The sequence below is a fragment of the Castanea sativa genome, chromosome 12, assembly GCF_040712315.1.
Source record: "Castanea sativa cultivar Marrone di Chiusa Pesio chromosome 12, ASM4071231v1".
NCBI lineage: Eukaryota > Viridiplantae > Streptophyta > Magnoliopsida > Fagales > Fagaceae > Castanea > Castanea sativa.
The window spans coordinates 12,164,070-12,180,541 of NC_134024.1; the positions used below are offsets into that span (position 1 = coordinate 12,164,070).

General features: G+C 33.9%; 1 protein-coding gene across 1 annotated transcript; it reads left to right on the plus strand.

Moving 5' to 3' along the window:
* The first annotated feature begins 7,684 nt into the window (after positions 1-7,684).
* Positions 7,685-16,209, plus strand: LOC142619545 (mitogen-activated protein kinase kinase kinase YODA-like). Its single transcript, XM_075792672.1, has 12 exons — positions 7,685-7,985; positions 9,074-9,890; positions 10,036-10,776; positions 11,204-11,291; positions 11,383-11,445; positions 11,847-12,007; positions 12,130-12,205; positions 12,437-12,496; positions 12,583-12,690; positions 12,906-13,145; positions 14,626-14,717; positions 14,867-16,209. The coding sequence occupies exons 2-12, from the start codon at positions 9,343-9,345 to the stop codon at positions 15,372-15,374; spliced, it is 2,685 nt and encodes an 894-aa protein (XP_075648787.1). The 5' UTR covers positions 7,685-7,985; positions 9,074-9,342; the 3' UTR covers positions 15,375-16,209.
* Positions 16,210-16,472: the final 263 nt, after the last annotated feature.

Consider the following 16,472-nt stretch of genomic DNA (forward strand, 5'->3'; position numbering starts at 1 on the left):
ACAGTGACCTGAATAATTTGGAAGGTAGCATTTTGGAAGAGAAGTTTCTGTTGGAAGTTCTCAAATGTATTTTTTTTTTTTTCCCAAAATAAATGAATAACTGCTCGTTCACGAATCCTGTTACCTGTACCCATAATGTCAGTAGCTATAGTCTATAAATACTTAGTCAATGGTTGAGAAATCAAGATTCAAGAATGTAATGATGTTGTTGGTACTTAAGCTAGCGGTAGATGCAGAACACCAAATGCGGGGTTAGCAGGAGTTTGGTTGGAGCTATGAATCTTCTTGCATTGCCTATATATATGGTTATATTAATCTCAAGTAAACTTTATCGATTCTCTTTTACACTCGTGAGCGTATATCGTTTTTTCACATTATTCATGGACGTGAAAGAAAACGTGTACATCGCGCATGAAATTTTTGAATATAATATTTTTTGTAATTATAATTATTGCTTTTTTTACTTTAAGGCAAAAAAAAAAAATTGAATCTTGAAATATATTTGATAAATTTTAGGCTCCATTGGTTTTGGTAAAATGCTATTATTTTCTTAAAAAAATTGACTCATTTTTTTTATATATATATTTTGTTGCGACCTTGAAAATAAAATAGAAAACGTTTATTGTGGAATTTATTTGTGATGGTTTGTTGGGTATGTGACATTTGAGAAAACATTTTCCACTCTTAATGGCACCTCCCTAGGTAATAGGGGTTGAGAAAAATGTCTTCCATTTTGTTGGATTTGTTTTTCATTGTATCAAACACCATAAAATTTAGATAGTGCTTTCCATGGAATTAAGGACATTTTTCTTAAATTTTTAATTATTTTTTAGTACATTGGATTCCATTAAAGTTTTTGAGTTATTTGTAAAACATTTTGTATATAACTCAACTAATTAGTATTTCTTAGTATTTTCAATAAAAACATCAATTAAATTCCCACTCCCTCCATCATAACTATCAAATTATCCAAAAAAGAATGATATATTTTGAGCTATTCAGTGAGTGATAAACCCTCTTTTCCCTTAAATTTTCTTCGCTGGGCCCAAGGAGGATTTGATTTCTTCTAGTCCACAATCCGCATTATGGGTTTCAAAGGAGATAGTCTCTTCTTATTAATCTATGGTTGTCGTTTTGATCTGGGCTTGGAAGAGGTAGTCCACATTATGCGTTTCTAATGGACCAGCACTATCTTGGGCCATTTCTCAAATCTACCAACTGGTGATCCAATTCCTGATTCATTGGCAATACAAGGCCATCCATAGAGAGCAAGGGCCTGGATCTGTTGGTTTGTTGGCATAAAAAAAAATGTACATTATAAAATCAATAAAAATGAGAAGCAGCGGGAAAAGAAACTTGGGTCAACATATTGAGAATTTGAGATGTCTTAAAACTAAAAACAAGAGCTACTCATCCTCAAAAAAAAAAAAAAAAAAAAAGAGCTACTCAACCAATAAATAAAGTGAATAATTGAATAATACTCCTAGTATTTGGATTCACTCCCATTTCTAAAGCTCTAGGTCTCTTAAAACCTTTATAAGCTTAGTAGTAGGTTGTCCTGTCCTTTCTTTCACTCATAGCTTAAACATTTGACCATATAAATAGAGTCCGTTTGGATAGAACTTATTGCTGAAAACTGAAAACTGAAAACACTGTAGCAAAATAATTTTTTAATGGGGTAAAAAAACACTGTTCACTCTTTTTTTACTGTTTATATGCCTTGGTGCACTGTTCATGTCCCATGAAAAGTGCACCAAGCGCTGGTCTTTAAAAAAAAAAAAAAAAACGCAAACGTAACATGTAAACGGGGATCCAAACGGGCAAATAGTGATATTGAACTTATGCTAATTACTATGCCATATGTAGGTGAAATTTAGCAATATAGCCTCAAAAACCCATGTTATTCAGTCTTAGAGCATTCTTATCAAATATTGTAAAAAATTTAGCATTTACCATCTTAAAACACTACTTTTTCAATTTTGACACTTCATTTTACAATATACCAAACATCAAAACTTCTATTTTTTTTACAACTTCATTTAAATATTATTTCTTTATAATTTTTTTATTCCTTTTTTGTTTTTATTTTCTTCATCCTCTCTTTCTCTAGTCTCACTGTCTCCCTCTCTCCCCCTCACTGTCTCCCTCTCTCCCTCTCGATGACCCACACCGATGAGGCCGATCAAGTTGACAATCCACACCGGTCAACTCGACGATCCACGCCGGTCACGTCAATGATCCACGAACGTAGACCCACAAACTCAGACCCATAAACCCAGACCCACAAAATCGCCGGAGCACATCAGACCAAGACCCAAAATGCCAAATCCATAACCCACACAACCACTGCTAAATCTAACATCGAATCACAAACTTTAAAATAAAAAAATAAAAATCACTGCGATAGAGATTGGCTTGGCTTGATGCTCTGACCTAGGTTTCGTCGGAGAGGGAGGCAAAGACGTCGAGCAGAGGGAGCAAGAGAGCAAAGAAATGGGATCAAGAAGGGGAGACAAAGAGAGAAAAGAAAGTCCAGAGAAAGAAGAAAAGAAAGAATATAAAATGATTTTTTGTTTTAGAATCTTGCTATAGTGGGCTGCTAGACATAGCAGTCCACTGTAGCTTTGTTGCAAAATAAATAAGATTTGAGAGTATTGATGGAACATACTTTTAGTATTTATAGCATTTTGTATGTTAAATTTTAGCATTTATAGGATTTGCCCATCTTGATAAGAATGCTCTTACAATTGCAAAAAAATTTGCAATTGTGCTATAATGTCATCTTAAATGTAGGATGACACTGTAGCAAAAATTGTATAATGTTTATTATATGTTATTAGGTAGGATGGCACTATAGCACTGTAAGATGGCATTATAGCACTTAGCAAGTTTGGATTATATTATTTTATTAAGTAGTATATATTATTTTAATAAGTTGAATTGAAAAATAAAAGTTAAAATGTTAGATGTGTTGTAAAATGATATGATATAAATGATAAAATAGCTTTTAAAATAGTAAAATAGAATTTTTTTTATAGAAATCAGATATGAATGCTCTAAGTACAGCCAAAACAAAGAAACTTTTATATATTTATACAACTTGTACAAAGTTGACCATCATAGAAACTCATGAAAGTTAGCTTATATATATAAATGGACTGTAGCCATTCATACCCACAAAAGTTAAATGCAGTTGATCCAAACCATGCTTAAGGATCAAATGCTTCAACCTATGAGGATGAACTTTTTCTTGACTTAATTATATGCTAATACATATGTAACTTTTTTTTTTTTTTTTGAGAAGTATATGTTAACTATTTTGTTTCGTTTGCTTTGACTTAAAATTTTTTATAACAAAATTGAATCATTTTCTTATGTCTGGCCAGGACTTGATTTGAAAATAAGTTTAAAACGAAGAATCATTAAATATTTTCTATATATAGTTTCATATTATTATATGAGTCAAATTTCCATTCACTAACATGAAAGTTTCTTTTTCTGGTTTGACCTTTTTTTATTTTTGTTTTTTTGCACTTTGATACAGCTTCCTTTGTTTAGATGAAAAAGCATAAGCATTTTCATGTTAAATACACCATTGACAATTTTATAAATCAAACTTTTCTACCATGTCAAAACGTATTTTTCGCAGAAATTACTTTGAAGTTTACTTCCATACATATTTGATTGATTCACAGTCATTGGTCATCCACACGAATCATTGGAGTGAAACACATGCTAAGTTCAAACCTACCCACACGTGTATGTTTTTGTCACGAGGTGAAAGAGAGAGAGAGAGAGAGGAGAGAGAAAATGGCACGTGCCAAGCTGATATTGGAGGGTTAGATATAAAAGGACCCCACAATAATAAGTAACCCTATTATATACATCTCCCCTAGTATAGATTAGGCCGATCTTTCGTCTCCGACATCAACACCCATATACATCTTCCTTATTTTCCATAAAATATTGAACTTGTCTCTTACGTTGTGCCCACTTCTCGGATTTTCAGGAAGAAATCAGATTTTCAGGGATAAAAAACAAAACAGCCTCTCATTTTCTTGCTGTGCTATATATATGGAATACAAAATAATATGGAAAACCCTTTACATACACATCAACATTAATTTGGGACACCTAATCATAATTAGCTTCTTTGTGATAGATGCAAAACTAGTTGACATTTAGAAGAAATTGCTCTAATTTTGTCTTGAAATTTCCAACAAATTATTTATTATTTGAGTGAGAATAAACAACCCCTCTCTAACAATAGTTATCAAAGACAAGAATTTGATCTGGTGTACGTTTTGGGTCATTGGGCCACTAGTAAAAAAAAAAAAAAAGGGAAACACCACTAGTTAAAAATTGATAGATCAATTTAAGAATGATATAGAATATTTCACAATAAAATATATAAGCATATAATTAATGACATAGTTATTAAGACAGTATTAATTATTAAATAGTCTTTATATAAGGACATAAAGAACCCAACAATTTTTTCTTACATAAATTTTTTAATTAATGATCAAATTCTAAAGTTTACAATAAAAATATATATGGAGTTAATATTCAAATAAATACTCATATGATAAATTGTAAAAGAAGATTGAGTTTAACTTTCTTTCTTTTTTTAAAGATAATATTGACAGAAGATATAGGAGATGACAGAAGATTAAATTTAACTTAAAAGGAAAATATGCAATTATTAAAGAAAAGTTGGATTTATATATAGGCCAACACATATAGAAGCACATAATTTTTTTTTATAGAAAAACTAATTACTATTTCATACTCGTGCAATACACATGAAAGTTCAACAAAATATGGTCTCTCTTTGTTTTATTTTTTTATTTTTTAAAATATGAAATTTGATAATTATGATAGTTACTAATAGACATTTATTGTGATTGTTCTTGTATATTAAAATTAACTATTCTAATTCTACCATTTTAAGAATTAAAAATAATGAGGCAGGATTCTAAGGAAGTTTTTTCCCAATAATGCAATTTGAAAAATTATTTGTTCAAATAGAGTTGTTTCAAACTTATATCGAAAAATAGCCTCTTTTTGGAGTTGTTTATAGTGGAACTCAATTCTTCAAAAGTTGAGCTTCACATCAATCGTATCCACATGATTAGATTTGGCATGAAATTCGATTATTGAGGAGTTGAGCAATTGAGTTGTACTTAAAAATGAGTCTGAGTTCTAAAAAGTGTTTTTTTAATATATATATATATATATATATATATATATATATATATATATATATATTAAAATAAGTCAATTTAAAAAAAATTAAAAAAAACATTAAACCACTTTTGAAAGCTATATCTTTCATCATAATAATTTTAGATAATTTAAGAAATAAATTATGAAAATATTCATAAATAAATAATACAAAAATATTATACTCACTTATATCTTCCCTAAATACTGTATTTTTCTTTTTAGGGATTTGAGTGATAGACTGATAATCTAATGTCCTCTATGTTGCTCTACATTTGGTCTTTGAACCCATCTCCTCCCCCGGGACCCCCACCTCCCCCCTTCACCTATAATTTTTTTTTTCTTCAAAAATCCAAAATGCCTAACTATTTATAGTTTTTTAAAATAGTAAAGATTCGTTTGTTACATGTATTTAAACAACAAATTTTAATTTTTTTGAAAATACATGTAGGTGAAAAGTGTGTGAAAATACGTGTAATGTTATTTAAAAACTGAAAATATGTGTTTAAATGCATATACCAAACATGCCCTAAATCACTAACGAACTCGTTAGTGATATGGGGTAAGTTAAAAAAAAAACAAAAACTAATGATTTTAAAGAACCTGTCTAGACTTTCCGAGTTATAAAGAATCTACTGAGTTTGATTAGATCTTACTAGATTATATGTTTAAACAGTCTAATTAATTAAATACTAGAACCGGTCTAATTACTGGATTGCACTGATTCATCTATTCAAGCCTACCAAATTTGTTCGGTTTTAATAACTATGCTTCCATCTATTTGCCTTTTTATATTAATAATACAAAAAAATACCCCACCTATTAAAGTTGAGGCTATAATTATTAATTAGAGTATATACCAAGTCAATAAAGTATTCCACATGGCTTTCTCCCAGAATGAACACACCCCAGGTGGAGAAGGGCATAAGAACAACTTGCAGGAACCATCCAATGTTATAACAACCAGTGTCCCTCTGGCCACAAACAAAGCAACATTTGTAAAGTTTATATTATTTAATTTGGTGGGCGAAGTGAAATTGCAAAGAACTATTTTCTAATACCCAGCAAATAAAAAATAAAAAAGTATTTTCAAATTGGTGGGGTTAAACTGTTTTTGACTTTTAGTAAGTAAACGCAGCTGTCCTCTAGTGAGTACAAATTTACATCATGTTTTCACCACAATGTAAACTTAAAATAATTCAACAAATTTTAATATTCAATTATTTATAATCATATAGGAGTATTACTTTGCTTCAAAGTCTTATTTTATATGACGAACATGACCTAATACAATGTGAAAATGTGTGGCAACTGGGAAAGCACTATACTATGACAAAAGACCTAAACTTTCAATAGAAATTTGACGAAGAATTAGCTGATGCAGGACTTTCATACATCATAGAAGAAACTGACAATTTTGGAAATTACAGTGATGATAGGGATTATTATGTGACTTTGGTAATGTGCTAGAATAAATTAGTTGACTTTGAGAACTTCAACCATCAAGTTGAATATAATTATATAGTTAACATATTTGACAAATAAGAGAATCCCTATCCTTTTCACATGGACTACAACAAAATAAAAGTTTGCAAATTGAGTAGGAAATTAAAAAATAAAAAGGTTTCACATTGAGGAAAAAAAAATTCGAAGGTAATATATAGCAAGCTACGCAATTGGAAATTATATGGTAAAGTCTAGAAAGAAAACCAGTGACTTTGGTAGAGACCCACTTATCCCTTTGAAACTATTTATAGCAAAAGAAAAGAAAGTGCTTGAATGAACACTTTATTTATTTATTGGAAACTTATTAAGATATAATTGCATTTAAATAAATAATATCTTTTAAAACAAAAAAAACAAAAAGGGAAAACGGCTGGCTAGTGTATATCTTAACATTAAAGTAGAGGTATTCATGAACAAAAAAAAAACTGATCTCCTTCAAAAGTCCAAACTTATAAACAAAAAAACAAAATTTTTTATTAAATTTCAAAATGGTTAATCAGAAAACCCAAAGACTTTTTGGGATCAGACTGGTTATTGTTACTCACTCTTTAGGGGTACACAACCCTTGAAAATACTGGAGAATTAATGGATTGTTACTGTGTGTCTGAAAGTTATTCAGGGGAAAAAAAAAAGCTTGAAATTGAAATGGAATCAAATCTAAAGGACAACTTTTATAGTTTTAACCCAAATAAGAAAAAAAAAAAAACAGAATTATAAACTCTAAACAGCAATTTAGTAACTAGTAAGTACAGTACAGAATCTACAGTTACATTACATGTATGGAAATAAAAGAAATATATATATGTGACAAGAACAGTAAAAATAAATACTAGTAATAATTAATATCATCAATTATAAATACCATTAAATATTTGATACTTAAAATATTAATAATACTAAAATAAAATAAAAATACTTTCATAGTCTCTCAGACAAAGACACCATGTCTTAAGTTGAGCTAAGACATATACATAGTTTCTCTTTATGTTTACATACTCTCTCTCTCTCTCTCTCTCTCTCTCTGTCTTTACGCGATCTCTTTCATAAGCTTTCAACTAAAGAAAATTCCATCCAAATCCCAACAAAAAAATTAAATTTTTTTCTCCATTTCAGATTCCTAGGGTTTTGTATATTTATGGTGTAAAGCTCCTGCAATTACTGAAGGATTCAAGGAACTTGTATCATTCAGATATTTTTTTTAGCTAAAATACCCACTTGGGTTTAGCGCAGATTCACAGCCTGGAGTATATATAGTAAGTTTGAATTTTGTTTCTCTTATCAAAATTTAGTAGATTATGTTTCTCAAAGTTAGTTAATTTAGTTGAGTTTTCAGTTTTTTTTTTTGTTTTTTTGGGAAGTTTATTAGTAGATCTGTGCTAAGTGGTAATGTTTCTGTGTAATTTGAGATGGTGATATTTGTTTGGTTTCCAAGAAAATTGGGGAAAGAGTGAATTTTTTTTTTTATTTTTATGTATTGTATTCTGGGTTTATGGAATAGAGGTGAAATTGGTGGGTCAGTGGCTTTCAGTAGAGTGGGTTTTTGGTGTTTTTCTGGAGACCCAATTGATCAAAATTTGAAATTTGAATGTGTTATTTGCTTTGTTCTGTATATTCTATTGGGGGATGGAGCATAAATGACTTTTGGATTGGATATGAATGAGTTTTTAGCTGGTTTATGCTAGTGAAACTGAAACATATCTGTTGAGGTGCGTATGTGAAGTTCAGAAGTTGAATTGGGCAGATAAATTGTAGGTAAATGAATTTGGGGTATGTATATGGAGAAAAATTATGATTTTGCTTCAATTGAGGCAGTAGATGCTGATATACTGTGTATATTTAGTTGTAAAATAGATGCGAAGTTGTGAAAAGTCAAAACCCATCAGTTTTGGTGCTTTTGTTGCTATTTGTCTGATCCAAAACCTAGGTAAATTGATGATCAGCAGCCAAGTTTTGGCTTTTAATACATTGTTTATACGAATGTGACATGAAATGGAGTGTATTTGTTGGTTGCACAAGTGTGTCTGGGTGCTGGAGCGGTCTATATTGAGATACAAACAAATTATTCAAAAGTTTCAGTTTTGTTGTAGCATACTTGTTAGATACACAATCATTTCCGAACATCCACTTGACACACAATACTGAATGGGAATTTTACATGCACTTAATCTTGTTTTGAAGATTTTGTTTTTTTATATGTACACTTGTTTAAGCAGATTCTTCTATATATTTTCTTCATGCATGTTAATTTGTGCATGATTTACAAAGTTACATAGCTTTTGTGATCATTGAACACAGTACCGAGTCTCTTTCCAAAACTAAGATGCAGCTTCTCTTCCTGCAGGCTCCAATTATGTGCTACTAATTGTGAAACTTGTTCAATTCTAGACTTGGTAGTTTTGGGCCTTTTGGCTCTCCCTAAGCTCCTTTGTGGTAAAGGTCATTGTTGGACTAGAGAATTGAACCTTTCATTGGTCTCAGAATTGTATAAGTTGTATGTGGTTATCGCATCATGTATAGGTGTTATGTGATCAATCTTGATACTGGAAAATGGATTTTATTTAGAAATCTTCCTTGCTAATTAGGTAAACTTCTAATATAAAGTAACAAAATATGCCTTCATGGTGGGTGAAGTTATCATCCAAAGAAGCGAAGAAGAAAACAAACAAGGAAAGTTTCATTGACGCATTGCAAAGAAAATTTAAGGGTCCATCTGAAGGTAAAGTGGACAGTAGATCAGGAGGGTCTCGAAGACATTGCAGTGACACAGTTTCAGAGAAGGGGTCCCGATCCCCCCAAGAATCAAGATCACCTTCTCCTTCCAAACATGTGGCGAGGTGTCAAAGTTTTGCTGAAAGAAATCATGCTCAACCACTTCCACTTCCTGGCGCACGCCCTGCAAGTGTAGTCCGTATAGATTCTGAAAATGGTATATCAACAAAACCCAGGTTGGAAAAAGGCTCCAAGCCATCGCCTCTTCCAATACCTGGATGCATTCGTGGCAGGCCAAATCCTACAGATTTAGATGGAGATATTGTCACTGCTTCAGTTTCTAGTGAGTGTAGCATTGAAAGTGATGATCCAGCTGACTCACATCACCGTAGTCCTCAAGCAACTGATTATGACACTGGGACCAGAACTACTGCTGGCAGCCCTTCCAGGTGTGTTTGCACCTAATGTTCACTTTAACACTTTCAGTACTGATATTTTCTTGTTCAAATATGTTTTCTATGGCTTCTCTTTGTGCTTAACTGCTATCAATCTTTTATACACATCCCTGACAAATTTATTGAATATTTGCTGAAGTTTGAAGCTCAGGGATCAATCCTCTACCGTTGCCCAAACAAACCCAAGGGAACGGAAAAAACCTCCTAACCTTTCATTCTGCAATCATACGTCCCCTACATCACCTAAACAAAGGCCTATAAGCAGTCATGTGCCGAATCTACTGGTTCCTTATAATGGCGCTTTCTGCAGTGCTCCAGACAGCTCCATGTCAAGTCCTTCCAGAAGTCCACTGAGGGCATTTAGCACTGAACAAGCTACGAACTCTGCTTTCTGGACTGGAAAGACTTATCAAGATGTCACATTTGTTGGATCTGGGCAGTGCTCTAGTCCGGGTTCCGGTCACAATTCTGGGCATAATTCAATGGGAGGGGATGTATCAGGACAGTTTTTTTGGCAACAAAGCAGGGGTAGCCCTGAGTATTCTCCAGTACCGAGTCCACGAATGGCTAGCCCTGGTCCAAGCTCCAGAATTCAAAGTGGTGCTGTCACACCTATTCATCCTCGAGCAGGAGGGACACCCCTGGAGTCACAGACAAGCTGGCCTGATGATGGGAAACAACAGAGTCACCGTTTACCCCTTCCTCCTATAGCAATTGTAAATTCTTCTCCCTTTTCTCATTCAAATTCAGCCGCAACATCTCCCTCTGTGCCACGAAGTCCAGGAAGGGCAGATAATCCACCAAGCCCTGGCTCACGCTGGAAAAAGGGGAAGCTGCTGGGTACAGGTTCTTTTGGACTTGTTTATGTTGGCTTTAACAGGTATATACTCTAAAAGCAAAATTCTGAATCCACTATTTGTACACTTTTACTCAGTCACACAAATGTATGATACTCATGTTTAGAGGATCTGATAACAAAAAAAAGCATCTCAGAAAGCCAGTGTTCTTGTTGCAGATGTCTTTCGGCTCTCAATGATGCCTAGATTGACCTGTCTACTACTTATAAAAAGTATAAAATAAAGTTATATAAAATATGAGTGATTGATCCTTTTTTTTTTTTCAATTTTATCATGGGAGTGTAATGAATAGATAATTTTGATGTTAGTCTTGCTTATCAATTGCATCAATGCTTATTTACTGTATCAAATATGATTAATTTTGTTTATGCATATCTGGTGCAATATCCTGATCCCTTTTTATTTTTCCAATTGTTGGTCATATCTAATTTGTAACCTTGATTGGTTTAGTGAAAATGGTGATATGTGTGCAATGAAGGAGGTCACATTATTTTCAGATGATGTAAAGTCTAAGGAAAGTGCTAAGCAATTAATGCAGGTAAGTTGATCCCCATTAGATAACTGTCCAAATAAGTCATTTAGTTGCTTGTTGTTTTGTTGAAAGAAGTTATTCTGTTCTGTTTTGGCAGGAAATTGCTTTATTAAGTCGTTTACAACATCCAAACATTGTGCAGTATTACGGGTCTGAAACAGTAAGTTTAATGTTTTATGTCTGCAAACCTACAGCTAGTGTGATAAGCATTCTTTATAACTACTTAAGATTTACTCTCTTTTTTTCTTTGTATATATTGTATCTTATGGTTTTGAAATCTGGAAACAGTCAATGTCTTAAATGATACTCACTCTGACCATTTTTACTTATCAAAAAAAAAAAAATACTCACTCTAAAGAAGAAGTTTTAAATAGAATTTTCCTATGGTGGTTCCCAAGTCTCAGAAACTTGTGGGAACTAACTTTTTTTGGTATTCTGAATAACCTAATTGCATACTACCATATATTGGTGTGGTTAATGCCGCATCATTTGCAATGCACATTTTTAATTGTCAATTCAACTTATTGTAGTATACTAAATTTTTAAAAACTCCTTGAACAGGTAGATGACAAACTTTATATATACCTTGAGTATGTATCTGGTGGCTCCATTTATAAACTTCTCCAAGACTATGGGCAATTTGGTGAACTAGCGATTCGTAGTTATACTCAACAAATCTTGTCAGGGCTTGCATACCTACATACTAAAAATACTCTCCACAGGTGAATTGAATTTCCTAATGTCTGAGTATAGTGATTCGAAATATAAAATTTTCTGCTACTATAGCTGTTTATTTGCAAACTTTACACATTGTTTATCTTATTAAACTGGATTTCCTGTGCAGGGATATTAAGGGAGCAAATATACTCGTTGACCCAGCTGGCCGTGTGAAGCTGGCAGACTTTGGGATGGCCAAGCATGTAAGTATAGCCATAATCAATTTGGATTTGAGGTGAGAATTTAGTAAAAGCAGATGTACCTGAAAATAGTAAGTTGGAATTATCATAAAAATAGTAATCATGCTTAAACGATCACTACCTTCGAAAAGTACAGCAGTGCAACCCCCCCCCCCCCCCCCAAAAAAAATGTTATCTTTCCTAGACTGCATGATCAAGCCTGCTTGTCAAACTTATTTTGTTTATGCTTTGCAGATCACTGGGCAGTCTTGTCCACTATCATTCAAGGGGAGCCCTTACTGGATGGCACCTGAGGTCAGAATGATTCTCATTTTAGCATGATTTCCTTAGTACACGTTTCTTAATGGTAGAACTCAATTCTCTTTTCTTTGGTTTCCCAGGTTTTTAAGAACCAAAATGGTTACAACCTTGCTGTGGATATCTGGAGTCTTGGGTGCACTGTATTGGAAATGGCTACAACAAAACCACCTTGGAGCCAATATGAAGGGGTCAGTGATTTAGAAAAGTAGATAGAAGCTTTAACAACAACCCACCCCCCCCCCCCCCTTTCCCCGGGTCTGCTCTCCTTTCACCCCAAACGCTCTTACTTAAATATTGTAGTCAGTCAAAGGTTCATGTAGTTGACCATTCTCTCATGTATTGGAAGCACACATCATTGAATGTTGTTAGATTCTGTCTGATATTTGCATGTTATGCTCTGAAGGTTGCTGCCATGTTTAAGATTGGGAATAGCAAGGAACTCCCAGCAATTCCAGATCACCTCTCAGAAGATGGGAAGGATTTTGTAAGGCAATGTTTGCAACGAAATCCAATAAGTCGTCCAACTGCTGCTAAGCTTTTGGAGCACCCTTTTGTGAAAAATGCTGCACCATTGGAAAGACCTATTATGGGCCCTGAGCCTTCAGATATGCCTGCAGCGGTAACAAATGGAGTAAAGGCTCTGGTATGAAATTTATTTTTACCTTAAAAGCTAATGGATGCCTTTGATACAATTTCAACATGTGAATTATTGTATAGTGGATTACTGGATTTTAATCTTCTTCTTCTTTAATGTGTATATTTTGTTTTATCAAGTTGTATGACTGCCAGATGTCTATGCATCCTGAATGTGTATGAACTAAGAACTTGGCTAATCAGTAGTGTAAGGTAGTAAGAAATCAACTGGATTGTGTTACTTTTTAAATCTTTCTTATTTTAATTTGCTAAAGTTTGGCATTTGAGTGCTTTATACATGTTGTGAGAGAAGGTTGGCATAGAAAATAATATCAGGAATTTATGTAGAATTCTCGTGAACAGCATATGTCAATACTTGGAAATGGAAGGCAATAACACTTATTTTTCCTGATTTTTGACACGCTTAGATTTGTCTTCTAAGCAAGATGGAATTGAGAACCTTTTCAAAATCTTGGTTTCATTCAAGTCAGATTAGCACAGTTCAACCAGTATCAGGTGGGAAACTTCATAGAGATCTTCTGGCTATAGCCATAAGAGATTGCATAAGGCAGATTTTGTTAGCCCAAGTATCAGAGAGACAGATTAAATAGAGGATGTTGCTTATAAAAATAGAGCTAGTAGGCTAATTTTCTTTAGGAGTTTTAAGCTAATCAGCTGTTAGGATGAAAAGTTGGATTTCTGAAGGACAAACATATTATATAGGCAATGGAGACCTCAGTTTGAAGAAATTAATAGTTCAAAACTCTAGTTAGGTGGCATCCATCCTAAACTCAAGGGAACTCGAATTCATTTGGTGGGCAATCAAGATATATGTGAAAGTTAGAATAATTCTCTTCTAGGACTCTTAAGGTGTATTAACCGCACCACTATCAGATCAAATAAGTAGTGCAATGAGTAGAATATATGTGGGCGTAAGGTAAAATGTTGGGCTAAAGGAAGCAAAAAAAAAAAAAACTGACAGGCATTGTCAGCTCATTGTACAGAAAAGAAAAACAAAGAGAACTGGTGAAAATTTATATGTACATTTGGAGGATTTTGAACATACAATTGAGATACTAAAAGACATTTTTAGTAGAGAGCATAACTAAAATAGCTCATAATTATACTATAAATATGTTCCAAAAAGAATTGATCAGACAAAAAATTGAGTCCAGCTGATCCAAGAACATCTTAGTAAGGCATGGAGTTGAGTGATGACACTGTTATGGACACAAATGTAATTTCATGCTTAGATAAATCATAAAACTATGGTTGATATTTGGTCTTTGCTGCAGTTCGAGTGTCTCTGCATGTGAATGGTGTATGTCCTAGGTTAAGCTTTCACAAGTGCCCAGCCTTGGTATATTATGACATTAGATTTTATTTTTAAATTGATGTCCTTGTGTGGAAATGTCTGTTTTATATGTGACTTCTCTCTTTGTATGCCTCTAACGCTTAACTGTTGCTGTGGTTTACTGATAATTTTTCAGGGCATGGGGCAAGCAAGAAATCTTTCCACCTTGGATTCTGATAGACTTTCATTTCACTCGTCTAGAATTTCAAGAACTGGTCCTCATGCCAGGTCTCTCTCTCTCTCTCTCTCTCTCTCTCTCTCTCTCTCATACACACGCACACACCCTAATAATGATGATGATCTTCGTGTAACACCTGTCCTCCAACAACAACAATAACAATAATCTTTTTATCTGATTTAATTTTCATTATCTCCAGCGAGATCCATATTCCAAGGAACATATCATGCCCTGTCTCACCCATTGGAAGCCCTCTTCTGCACTCAAGGTCGCCACAACACCTAAATGGAAGAATGTCTCCTTCTCCGATATCTAGCCCACGGACCACTTCAGGCTCGTCCACGCCCCTCACAGGTGGTTTTGGTGCCATTCCATTTAATCACATGAAACAGTCAGTATACTTGCAAGAGGGTTTTGGAAGCATGCCCAACCCCCGAAATGGGCCCTACGTCAATGGCCCCTCCTATCATGATTCAAATCCTGACATCTTTAGAGGGATGCAACCAGGGTCTCACATCTTCACAGAACCAATTCCCAGTGACAATGATGTTTTGGGAAAGCAGTTAGGAAGGCCTGTTCATGGAGAATTGTATGATGGACAGTCAGTCTTGGCCGATCGTGTATCTAGGCAGCTCCTGAGGGATAATGTTTTGGATCTAAGTCCCAGATCTTCTTTGCCCAGCCACACAAAATTGTTTCTAACTTGATTTATAATCATGGATCTCCACTAGTCAGAGCAGGCTCTCAAGTCTGTTAGACTGTCTTTTTGGTTCATAGGATCAATATATTCGCCATTCTAACTGCTAAGGAAGCTAATTTGTACAATAAGGACCCTAAGTGAAAGAATCCCTGGAATAAGGTTGGATCTATGGGAAAATGAAGTGGCAGGAGGGAAAGTGTTTTAAATGGCATGGCATTCAGGCTTATGGGATTCAGATCCTTGAATGAAAACCATGCCAAGCTATATGAAGAAACTGGTGCTGGTGGCTAGACCAATTATTACATCTAGAGCTCGCTTCCTAGCAAACAAGTCACTTGTTGTCATTCATAGCTTTTTATGATATGATGCGGCATTGACTTGAGTGCATATATTGTCATCTAACGCTTGACTGGTTTGAGGAACGAAGAGAGTTCAATTTTGTCTGGTGATCCAATGCATGGCGGTTCTTTCAACACAAAAATTTCACGGCAGTAAGCACTGTATATGTTGTCAAGATCATATAGAAGAAAATAGAGATTGGGTTGGTACAATTATTAGCTTTGGCACTTTTTTTTTTCTTTTTTTTTTCTTTTGGTTGGGGGGGGGGGGGGTGAGGAGGGGGTGTTCTGAAATTGAAACTGCTGTACAGAGAATATGGAAACTGAATTGTGGTACAAATAGTTAATCCAACTGTCGGGGGATTCGTGGAGGCTGTGCATTTCTGTTTCCTAGAACAGTTTATGCCGGCTCAGTTAACCGTCCATGTATACCTTGTTACATGATCTGTTGTATGTACTCACCACTTTGTCTTATTGAAGAAGTATACTTCTGTTGTCCTATAATTTTCTGGCAATGTAATTTGGCATTGGCTTGTCATGCTTATTGCAAAATATCGCGCTGCAATAGGGAAAAATAATATCGAACTAATTTATTTTTCAGTTTGTAACTTTCATAGAGAATATTTGAATATGCTGTCAAGATATGCAGTTCTAATTTCTAATCTTACTGCAAGATAACATATAACATTGCAATTTGCGTCAATTCTCATATGGATACCTACTACTTATTTTGAAGTAGAGCACAGTAAAACTGATTCTAACACATC